The sequence below is a fragment of the Diabrotica undecimpunctata genome, chromosome 7 (assembly GCF_040954645.1).
Source record: "Diabrotica undecimpunctata isolate CICGRU chromosome 7, icDiaUnde3, whole genome shotgun sequence".
NCBI lineage: Eukaryota > Metazoa > Arthropoda > Insecta > Coleoptera > Chrysomelidae > Diabrotica > Diabrotica undecimpunctata.
The window spans coordinates 76369292-76382243 of NC_092809.1; the positions used below are offsets into that span (position 1 = coordinate 76369292).

The 12952-nt window shown below is 32.6% G+C and overlaps 1 protein-coding gene across 1 annotated transcript in view; it reads right to left on the reverse strand.

The window, feature by feature from the left end:
* dally (division abnormally delayed protein) overlaps positions 1–12420 on the reverse strand; it is a 507405-nt gene extending 494985 nt beyond the window's left edge. The window contains exons 1-2 of the mRNA XM_072539017.1: positions 10897–12420; positions 1337–1490 (exon numbers count right to left, since the gene is read on the reverse strand). Coding sequence (XP_072395118.1) covers positions 1337–1490; positions 10897–12420 — 1678 coding nt within the window. The remainder of the gene's footprint in view (positions 1–1336; positions 1491–10896) is intronic.
* Positions 12421–12952: the final 532 nt, after the last annotated feature.

Below are 12952 nucleotides of genomic sequence, written 5' to 3' on the forward strand. Positions count from 1 at the left end.
AAAAAAAATATTTATTTAAGTACATTATAAACATAAAAAAATTTTTTACCATGTTGTTACCAACAAAGATAAATACCCTATATATTTTACTTTAAATCTATCTTTAGATGAATATTATGATCAAATGCAAAAAGCATGTGAAGGTGGTATGCTCTGTACAAATAGCAACATTGCAGCTAACACATCGGTTTTTTGACTTGAACAAAGTAACAAAATTCTGGAAAAGCTTATCTATTTTGTAAAATCAAGGGCATATTTAAATGTTCCCGTAACATGCTTTTTATATTAATTGGCAAAGACCTGATCGATGAACGACAAACCAACAGCGGTTTAATAAAATTTTTGGCCAGATTATTCAGATAAATTCTACGTTCTTCAATAATTCCAGAATTAGTTTTATATACTATATTTGAATTAATAGCAGTAATATCCAAAACCGTACAAAAAATTTTAAGTGGCCAGCAGCAAGAAAATCTGGAAACAAAATACGTTTATTTTAATTCGTCAACTACATCGACTCCTCCTTTTGTTAGGTTGTAGAACCTAATAATCGCAGGTTTTACCTGCTCACCAGACTCCAAATCGTTGTAGTCACTGAAATGAAATGTAGACAATATCAGTATGTTTTTTGAAGCTTTGGTTTATACGATAGTAACACAATATCCTTGTGGAAACCAAACATGCTACTAGGTGCATGTCGTTTCTCTTGTATGAATACTGGTGGAATTTCTCTCTTGTTTTTACTCAGGGTCCTCACGAGTGTAGTTTTTTCTAGCAAGTAATTATTTTGCTAACGACACTGACGTGAAATAATTGTCAAGTGTGATGTTTTCAGCTGTATCTAAATAGGATATGCTATACGCTTAGCAACAGCAGATGAAGAGCTGTCTAGTTGAAAAGGACCATCCAGCTGTTTCCTGTATATATTTCCATATTGCAGGTATAAAGCGTTCTAGAATCTATTAAGGCATATATTTTAACGCCATATTTAGCAGATTTGTTAGCAATATATTTCCGAAATTTACATCTACCATACAATACTCTCCAACTTATATCTCTGTAGTGTCAGTGTTCTGGCAATCTCTTTGTCTGGTATAATTTTCTCGTATTTTGGTTATATAGACATTTGTGTAATACATGATTTTCTTCATGATTGCTTCTGTAATATATAATCCTCAGCAAGTTTCCGCAGTATTTGCATTTTTTGCAACATTTTTTACTCCGGGAATATGACTAACAATATTCTTTCTAGGTATTCGTAGACTTGGTCGTAGAGGATGAGCCCATCCAATAAGTTTTTCTGTCTTTACCAATAAAATGGTATCAAGACGCATACACACGATTGACGTCAACTTCATTATGAAAATTTTTAACATCTTCATTGGATTGTTCGGATTTCGTATTATGTTTACTTTTTCACTGGGAGCGTCGTCTTCGATGTCTGCTCGTCCGTCATCTTCCATTAGTTCTTGATAGTCATCATCTCTTCTCTTTGAATATCTTCAGATTTAATTTGCCCTAACTTTACAAGCATTCGTCCTCTACTCATTGTGTACTATCTAAAATTATATTATAACAATAATAAAAAATCATGTTTATCAAAAAACTTATAAGAACCTGGAGAAGGTCGGCGTGGGACCGCAAGATTGGAGGCATAGTTTTAAAGAGGCCAAGGCTCGATTTGGGCTGTAACGCCATTAGAGGAAGAGAGAGGGACAGGGTGATGGTCTAATTGATTTGCGTCAAACATTACTTATTCTTTTTGTTTATTTTATAATTATTGTAATTAATAAAAGTATTAGATTTTGTTCATTAATTAGTAAAACCACAAGTATCAAATAAGCTTAATCAAATCTGTTTAATTTATAATAGTTAAATAAATTCTAATTCAGAAAAATAAAATTATGTTGCATATTGGCAAGCAGCTAATCCTTCAACCCCCTACAAACCCTTACGTGAGGAACATTTAGTTGAGTAGCTATTACCCTTGTACTTGTTTCAGGGACTTCTTCAGTGATTTCTAAAATGTCTTCATCAGTTGCATCCATTATTGGACGACCACTATTGCCAGCAACTTTCCCGTTTCCCGTAAACGACGATCAATGGTTAGAAATAATCGTCTATGGCGTGTATTTCGATTGGGGTATTTTACTGCATAACGCCTTGCGGCTGCTGCACTATTTCCTTGACATTCACCTACGATATTCCCGATAGTTTATTGGAATCATAATTTAATCTGATCCAACTTACCCAAAGTTAAATGCATATCTGCCATTTCCTGAAATGTGTAGGCCATTGTAATATCAAAAATTTTAATATTAATCTTATTCACACAATAAATGATAGCTTCAAATTATTGACTATTATTGATGGAACTGTTTGTAATTATTGTATCCGTAGAAACTAATTGTAATTTTATGGCCAACTAGGAAAACACTAGTTTTTCGAAAAAGTGATAAGAAGCAAAAAAGTTTTAAAAATAATGTGTTAAACTAATGATGCCACAAAATTCATTTGATTTGAACGTACTCAAAAGTTTGGGAGGATTTAAGGCTGCACATACCCTTAAAATTTTTCTGTGCGCTTAGATTTTGTTGTTTCTTTTATATGAAAAATGCTTTCAGAACAAGAAAGTAACGTGTCCATTTTTATTACAAAATGTCAAGTAGTTTAGCAGATAATGCAAAAAACATTTTTATTTTGTAACTTTAAAGAGCTGTTACTTTTTTTGTGTACACTTTTGTACTAAGGTAAGTTGGATTCAATCAATTTATTTTTGTTACCGGAATGCGTGATTTAATTTATGACATACCTTTTTGAAACACACTGTATTGGCAATATCCCTAACTTATGCCGCGCAGAATATTAGGGGCAGCACAACAGTGTTATTTTTATTATTTCTGTGTTAGAATAACCAAAAAAAAGTATCGTTAATTTTAATCAGAGAGTAATCGTTTCTGTCATCATTCTTAAACTTTTAGGGATCTTTTCTTAGTTTTTTTTGTTTGTAAATGCATCCAAACTTTACTATGCACATAAAAATCTATTCAGTCATGTAAGTATTCAGTACACATTGTAATTTGTACTCAAAACTTGAGCAAAATCGATATCTAAAAGTTTTCAGAACCATTAATGTCTCACTGTAAGCATTATTATACATGTATTCCATGTACGAAAACAACAGTAACATTAGAAAAGGAAATATTGCGATAGTAAATAAACCAACTACATTTTTCTATATAAATCAGAGAATATAGAATAGCAGTCCAAGTTCTGTGTTAGATATAAAAGCAATATCGTAAATCTCTATACACTAAATTAGTTTTTCATATACATAAACATCAATAGAAAATAGATTATCAATATCTCAATCATACTGAAATCAACATATTGTAAAAAGAATTAAGTAAAGCTGTCTATTATATAGTTTAGTTTTCAATATTTATTTAGAAGGTATTTTTACCTACAAAACTAAAATAGATAAATAATACATTTGTGTTATGTTTGGTTTATATTATATATGAATTTCACCAATAAAATAAGGCAGATATCGAGTACAATTCTTTTATTAAATCGTGTCCAAGTACTTTCGCTCTTAGAGCATCTGTTGTTTTCTGCAAATACGATGACTTTTATATAACATATAAGCCATCAGAAAGGGAGAAGAATATATATGTTCAATTTAGAACTCGCAATTTAGAACATACACACATTCAAATATAACGAAATACAAAAAGATACAAATTTAAATATTATGTGATACGAAACCGATAAGACCACCAATATTTTATTTATAATTGAAATAAGTTTACAAAAAGTAAACGAATTTCCGAAAAAAATCCAGCTATTTTTATAACTTCGAAACTAACGTAAAATGTTCTGATTAAAGTTTAACGCGACACAATATTAAATAGTTCAGCACAACTATACGATTTCGCAACAAATGTAACTAGCCATTATACAAGTAACCCGCTCTTGTCATGAAACAGTAAACAATGTAATTGGTGTATAATAAAATTAGTACTTTACCACGTGCAGTAAAGGTAGCGAAGACCCTGTCTGCTTGGACGATTACGAACAAAAGTATCTCGAGGCAGGGAGCGCTACCCCAGAACTCCAACACACGTCTTTGTTCCCTGAGCAGCTATCACCCCTATTGGCTGGAACGACTGTCTCTAACTCACTGAGCAGCCTCCACCCCTACTGAATGGAACGACTCTCTGTAATTGACTGATAATGACTAAGTGATTGATGGTGACTGAGTGATAATGCCGTTGGGCCAAGAGTTGATTTGTACAAGCTGACGCTACGTGTGGTCGATAATTACCCAGTGATATGCACTTTTAACGAAATCCATTCATTTTTCTATTGTTCTTTGTTAACATACAATGTATGAGAGAACAGTCTTTTGTCTGCAACAATGTATTAAAACCGTTTATTGTTCTATAGCGTCTGTATTTTTGTACGCGGAATCTTGGCTAAATATACGGGAGAATCAAAATTAACAAAAAGTATGTCAATAAGTTAACAATGTTTATATAGAGCTGCGAAACTGCAACAGCATCTTCAGGGACATTTTGTCAAAAAATTGGATATACAACACATTTGGGAATATCATAAACATTTAAATACACTTAATACAAATAACACGAAAGAACACCAGACAAAAGGACAAATATTAAAACACCAGACAAATTGAAACGTGAATCAACTTATTTTAACCTTCAACTGCTTATTCCCATTAAATTAGTAATTTTTTTAAAATGCCACAAGAAACTAACTTCAAAAGGACAAATAGTTTAATAATTGTTTAGGATGCTACGTCATGGGCAATGAAAAGAGACAGATTTTTTTTTAATTTTTTTTTACTTTAAAGTAGCAATAAATATTGTTTTTAATAGTTACATAGCAAGAGTAGTACAGTTAAACACCAAACGTACAAATATCGTAAATCCAAAAAAGTTAAGAACAAAACTATACAATAACAATATTTAGAATACAGAATAAAGTACCTATATCATTATTCATTGATTAAAAATGAGTTTAAGCACATTCGAGATAAAAGTAAAAATTGCTTTAGCGGAATCAGGTGTTGAATTGTCAAGAGACAGAACAAAATTATTTAAACTTAATAACCAGCCATAACTTTCGGGTGTCATTCACAACTCAAGTGTATAAATACGGGTGATTTTTAAGCAATCGGCATCTCGTCGGGTTAGTGCTTATTTGTTCCATACCACATTTTCTACTTTTTCGGGTTAGAAGTTGTAGTGAAACATTGCCAACATAATAATGTATGTAATTTATCCCTGATAACTCTAACAGCCAAGACTGTTCCGTAATACCTTTGTAACTTTGTGCCATATGATTATTTTATGGGTTATTTCAGTGCTTAAGTGTTCCATATGCAAAGGCCAATAGGAAGCCAGTATTTCACACGCGCATTCGATGCCTCGGTGCTTGTTTGTGCCATGCCAGTGTTATATGCAGTGAGTTGAGGTTAACGTGTCTTACTTCTTGATGTGATGTGATAATTAAAAGTATAAAACGGATAACATAAAATAAAAGTATAACAGTGATTCAAGTTCAACTTCTTTTGATGGAAACAGACAAAATACAGAGAGTTCTACAAAAATGATATCAGAATGTGCCGAAAAATGTACAGAAGAAAGCTCAGCAGAAAATAACATGGAAAATCCAGATGTCCAAGCAAGCAACAAGAAAACTTCTAAAAAAACAAGAAAGCGATTGAGAAATCCTGAGAACTGGACTAGAAATGTGAAAAAAGTTCAGCGAGAACATGTGCTTCAATATAAGCAAGAAAAAGAAGTTGACCATACTCCAAGGCAATGTCAATCCAAGTGTTTGAAAACTTGTACCTATCAATGGATAGGAAGTTATATTTAAAAACTTTTGGCAACTAAGTGATAGCCAAAAAGACGCATTTTATTCAAAATTTGTAAAAAAAATTCACCAAAACGAAGGTATGTGAAAACAGAAAATATTTCGGACTGCCAGAAACAAAATACGTTTCAATATTACCTTGAGGTTTTAAATAAGCAAATTAGAGTATGAAGGGATTTTTTTTAACTACTTTAAACATTAGTAAACAAAGAATTTATTATTTCTTAAAAAAACACTATAAGGATAACTCAGGGATTGCTCGGACTCCTTTGAAAGGAAAATACGTAAAGGAAGTCTTACCATTGGAAGCTGTAGATAGGGTACAAAAACATATTGAGCCATTCGCCCATATAGAGATTCATTACTGTCGATCAGATCGTGTTAGATTGTATTTAGATCCATGTCTCTCTGTTGAAAAAATGTATCGACTATACCTAGAAAGTGACTTCAGTAATTTTCCTATTAAATCACATAAGTATAGAGAAATTTTTACAAGAGAATATAATTTGGTTTTTTCTACCAAAAAAGGATAGATGTGATATCTGCGAGAAATACAAATTAATTGAAAATAAAACTAAAGAAAATAAAAAACAATATGATTTTCACATAAAAAATAAAATCGAAGGAAAAATAGAAAGAGACTTTGATAGAAACGCCTACAAATTTGACCAGTCTACTGCTGTTTTATGCTTTGATATGCAAAATGTTTTTGCTCTACCAAAAGCTGAAGTGTCAAATTATTTTTATAAAAAAAAGTTTTCAGTATATAATTTAACTGTTCACTGCTCCACAGGTAAAATTACCTACTGTGCTCTATTGGATGAAGCCATTTCAGGCCGTAATGGTAATCACATTGCCAGTGCTCTTATAAAACTGTTAAATACAATTTCCGAAATCAATCCTAATGTAAATAAGATTATATTATGATCGGATTCTTGTGACCCCAAAACCGCAATTTACACATGGCCTTAGCTATAAAGTATTTCTTACATATCAATAATCGCATTAATACAGTTGAACAAAAATTTTCAGAGCCCGGACATAGTTTAATTCAAGAAATCGACTCTGTTCACAGTAAAATAGAAAAGTATTTAAAACATAGGACAATATACAGCCCTGTTTCACTCTTAAGACACCTCGTAAATATACCCCCCGGTAAAGCACCTCTCAAGGTGCTGCAACTAAAAAAAGAAGATTTTTTAAATTTTCAAACAGTAAGCCAAACTCTAAATTTGAAAGATCTGCCTTTTACTAAAGTTAAACAAATTAACTATAAAAAAGATGACCCCTTACTTAATGTATATTAAGTAAAGGGTCTAAAAAGATGTTACTTTTATTAGAATTAATAAACATAAGACACGCGGCTCTGCTAAAAAACAGGGCAAAAACGATCATATTATTAACTTTTCCATGGTAAAGGTTATTACCGAAAAACCTACAGTCGACGCTAAAAAAATAAAGCATATCGTGTCTATGTTTGCCTACATGCCTGAGTTTGACAAAATATTGTACAGAACAATATTTTCTTCACTAAATAAATGATTTTATTTCTTCCAACTGCAATTATTTGTTTCAATTACGTTATGAGTAGGTACCTACGAAGAATATTTATCTTTTATTTACTGTTTGTTTCACATACACATGTTTTAATTATTAATAAATTTTAAAAGCAAAAAGGAGTTTTCTTTTTGATGTACCTACCCTTGTATTTTTTTCAAGTTGCAGTAATATAAGATATAAGATTAGAAATAATGTAATAAACTGTGATCTAACTGTAGAATGATACATATAAGATATTATATAGAAACGCAAACTAAAATATTTTACTTAAAACGTTATAAAATAATTCAGTTTTGTACTTCATTGCATATGGAACAAATGTGCAAATTCCTGTACTAATTTTACTTTTTGTTCCATAAGCAAAGGTTTTTATTTTTTTTTCAAATTTAAAAAGAGTCAGTAAAAATTTGAAGGCATAATCCAACACACCATTTTAAATATTTTTTTTAGAATTAACATCATTTTCCTGAGTTTTAAAATAAACGAGTAAATATTACCAAAATATTTAAATGTAAATATCTCAAAATGAGAATTTGGCATATGGAACAAATAAGTACTAGCCCGACGACTGTTGATTCTCAGACCTTGGTCCGGTCTCGGTCCTTAGCGACCTGCTGGGGCTACCATGCTGGAAGTCCCCGGCCCTTACAGGCATAATGAAACACACTTAAACAATTCTGTAGCTGATGTTACCTTCAAATCTCTGGAATTTTATTCATCAAACTCAATTTATTGCAAAGGGGAAAACACACCCCAAATAATAATACCTTACACAGTAAACAAAAGAACACATTTGTTAAGGCCATATCGGCTCATATGGAAGAAGCTCCATAATTCTATGGAGTAACGAGCACCCAGGGGATATGTGTGTACAGATATAGTCGATTTCAAATTAAGGACTTAGAGAATAATTTCGAGGCCAGATTCACGTACTGGAGAATTTTCATCTTCTCGTGCCCGTTTATTTTAAGCAATCGGTATAATACGAGGTATGTCTTTAATATACTTTATTGTGACTTGTTTCTCACTTTTCTTCCTATCTTCGAGCTCCAGACAGAGATCAGTTAAATGTTGCCTTTGATTGGGAGTAGGTCTGATTTAATCGATAAATTTGGATAGAATGAGCATGATAACGATCTTTAATATGTTAACAGCAGGTTCAGTCGAAGAAGGGGTTATGGTAAATGGTCGAGCCTTATCGTTGCTTTTACCTAAACTAATGAATTGTGCTAAATAAGATAAAATAAAATATATTTTAAAATAAAATAGTTTCTTATTTTACTTACTTAGATTTATTCAACTTACATTTTATTGATTATTTTGTCAATGTTACTTGTACATATTTAAATAATTGTTTCTGCTCAAATAATTTAGTAAAATTTTATAATAAAATAGATTTATAAAATCTATATTATTCTCAGTTCCAAATGTATGAACCTTGGACTGATGAAGGTTGAATCAATCTTCACCGGTTGCTGGCTATTCTGCCACAACATTAACTTTTTAAAAAATGCCTTGTTGTTCTGTCACATTTTTGACCTCAAGGCCGCTGTCTTTTCTCGTTCGTCGTGGTACCTAAATTTCTGGTCGCATTTCACCGACAGCGACTGAGAAGCTTAAGAGTGGTAACTTCATTATATATATTTTTTAAATATCTACAATTCAATTTTAATAATGTTACCTAAAGTTAAAATCAAATTTAAATAATTATATACTGTTGGAAGTGCATCATATGATCTTTTTGGTTCTCTATAAATTAATGTTTTTTACTTAAGTTTTTTCACATATATTTTTTTTATATACATGTACCATTACCACATGTCTTTTGCTGTGCTAAGTTGAGTTAATCTGTAAACTGTATTCAGTTCAATAAATTGTCTATACAACATTTAATATTTAATGTCCATTATCATAAGCTTCGCTATCATAAGTCGTAGCGGGTAAGTACTCCTCCACAATCCCAGTGGAGGATAGACTTACTTCAGGGATGCGACCCTTCCCTACGCGAGCCTTGATTGTCTCTCAACTCCTATGGAGAGAAATCATGTCCTAAACCCATTCCTACCCAATACCTACTATCCTACCAATTTCCCAAACCAACTCACCAACCCGCCTGGCAAGCGTGGTGTTTAAATGCCAAAACCCCTCAGCATGAATAGACATTCAAGAAAAGGGCTCTCAGTCCCCGGCAGCTCGCTAGTTCCCAACCAAGGTAGCGGTAGGATTCACGGACAGCGGGCAGAGGGTGCAAAGAATCTCCGGGATGTAAGAGGCTACCAAGAACGACGAACGCTGCACATAATTACGTATAATGTAAGAACCTTATCCAAAGATGAAAAAATGACGGAACTGGAGGAAGAACTCAGACATGTGAAATGGGATATTATAGGAATTAGCGAAGTCAAAAGAAGAGGTGAAGATCAGGTCAAACTAAAATCAGGCAACATATTCCACTATAATGGGGAAACAGAATCGACAACTGGAGGAGTAGGTTTATTATATATATATATATATACAATAGCACTAAAGGCCTTAGAGGCCCATGGCTTAAAAAGTTTGTTCTTTCTTCATTTTCGCTTTTCTTTATGTACTGAGATCTTCTCTGGCTCGATATGTGATTTTTCTCCATTCCTTCTTGTTATTCATTTTTCTTTTCTGGCCTTGTAGTCCAATTTCTTCCATATCTTTTTCTACCTCCTGATTCCATCTATTTTTTGGTCTTCCTTTTCTCTTTTTTAAAGTTATAGTGTAGTTCATTACCCTTTTTGAAGTCCTCGTGTTCGGCATCCTTTCTAGGTGACCTCGCCATCTTAGTCTCTGTGCCTTTATGACTCCTATTATGTTAGGTTGATTATATAATTTCTTTAACTCATCATTTGATCTTCTTATCCATAAACCGTCCCTTATTATTCCTCCATATATCTTCCTCAGGATTTTCCTTTCCCATATCTCCAGTAAATTTTGTTCATTTTTTGTCATTGTCCATGTCTCACTGCAGTACGTTACTATTGGTTGTATAGTTGTTTTGTATAACTGTATTTTTGCCTTTCTTGATAAAAACTTGCTTTTCAACATTCCACTAAGAGCATGTACACTTCTATTGCCTGCCATTATTCTAGCTTGTATTTCTTCTTTAATGTTAGGTTTGCGTGATATTATTGTACCTAGGTATGTAAATCTTTCTACCATTTCGAATTCGTATGATAATCTTTCTTCTACTTCTACTTTAAACTTTTGTCCATCCCTGAACTGATCATCTGTCCACTGCATACATTTTGTTTTAGTTTCATTTATGTAAAGTCCCATTTTCTTTGCTGCTTTTACTATTCTCTGTACTATCTCCTGTAGCTCTTTTTTTCCTCTTGCCAGCAACACTATATCATCCGCAAATGCCAAAACTTGGTGTCTTTTATGATATAGTAGTCCTTCTCTATTGATTTTCGCTTCTCGCATTATTTTTTCTAGGCATAAATTGAAGAGTAATGATGACAAAGGATCGCCCTGCCTTAATCCTTCGTTTACTATAAATTTGTCCGATACATGATTGTTTACTTTGACTCTGTTTTCTGTATTTTCTAAAGTAAGATGTATCATGTTACGCAACTTTCTGCTAACTCCCAGTTCCTCAAGGGTCTCTTTTAATTCCTTCCTTTTTATTCTATCGTATGCTTGCTGGAAGTCGATGAATAGCGCTATCGTTGGTAAGTTGTGTTCATAGCTTTCTGCTTGTAATTCTCTGATTATGAATACTTGGTCCGTTGTGCTTCTCCCTCGTCTAAATCCGCACTGGTATTCGCCTATTATATTTTCAACTTCTTTTTCTAGCTTATCTTTTATGGATTTTGATAGGATTTTATATACGGTATTTAGTAACGCTACTCCTCTGTAATTACTGCATTCTGTTTTGTCTCCTTTTTTGTGTAATGGGCAAATAATGGCTTCCTTCCAATCTTCGGGTATTCGTTCTTTTATCCATATCTCCTTTATGATCTTGTATATCCAATTATTTAGCAGTTTTCCACCATATTTCATCATCTCTGCTGTTATGTTATCGCTTCCAGGGGATTTGTTGTTTTTCAGATTTTTTATGATTTCCTCGATTTGTTCTTTGCTGGGTGAATTATCTTCTATGTCTTCTAAGTGTTCGATTCTTGCTTCTGTTTCCACGCATTCTCTTTGGTTTGACTTATTATTGCCATTTAGTAATTCATCAAAATACTCTTTCCATCTATCGGCAATTTCTGTTTCCCCGCTTATATTATCTCCTGCTTTGTTTTTGACGAATATGGGTTTTTGTTGGAAACCTTTTTTTTCATTTCTAGCACCTTGATATAGGTTTTTTATTTTTTTATTTCTGTAATTCTCTTCTATTTCTTTTAGCTTATTTTCTATGTGTTTTCTCTTCTTTTCTCTCAGCACTCTCTTTACTTTTTGTCTTTGCTCCCTATATCTATTCTTTGTCTCTGTTGTTTCTTTCGTGATCATTTCAATCCTTAATGATTTTCTTATTTCTATTTCTTTTTGGCACTCTATGTCGAACCAGTCTTTCCTCTTTTTATTCTCTTGTTTGTTACATTCTTTTGCTGCTTTGTTCATTATTTGCTTTATGTTTTCCCATTTGTTCTCAGTTTGCTCTTCTATTTGTATCTTTTTTAGTTCTCTTTCCATTGTTTCCTCGTATATTTCTTGCTCTTTCTTTGTTGCTAATCGAATTGGGTTATGTATACATTTCTTTTTTTTTATTTTGTTTTTGTTTTCTGGTATCAGTTGCTTAATTTTGATGCCCACCATGTAATGATCTGAGTCGGCGTCTGGTCCTCTGTATGTTCTTATCTTCTTTATACATTGCTGTTCTTCTTTTTCGATGAGCACGTGGTCTATTTGGTTTTTAGTCTTTCTGTCTGGCGATATCCAAGTTTCCTTCTGTATTTCTTTTCGTTCGAAATATGTGCTCATTATGATCATATTTTTTTCTCTCGCGAAATCTATCAGGAATTGTCCGTTCTCATTAGTTTCATTGTGTTTACTATATTTTCCTATTGTCGGTCTAAATACTTCTTCCTTCCCTATTTTGGCATTTGCGTCGCCTAGAATAATTTTCATATCATATCTGGGTATATTTTCGATTGTTCTGTTTAATTCATTGTAGAAACATTCTTTGACATCATTATCTTTTTCTTCTGAAGGCGCGTGAATATTTATGAGGGTGATTTTTTGGTATTTTCCCTTGAACCTGATACTACATATGCGGTCTGATACTGGTTTAAACTCTACTAGTGCTTCTTTTAGCTCTTTTCTTATCATAAAACCTGTGCCTAACGTTCGATTCTTTCCACCGCTGTTAAAAAACATTGTATCTTCTATTTCTAATATATCATTTCCCAGTTGTTTCGTCTCCTGTAAAGCTACTATGTCAAAATGGAACTTTTCGATTTCTCTCGCTAAGTGTTTAAGTTTGCCTTCTCCATATGTGCCTCTTACATTCCAT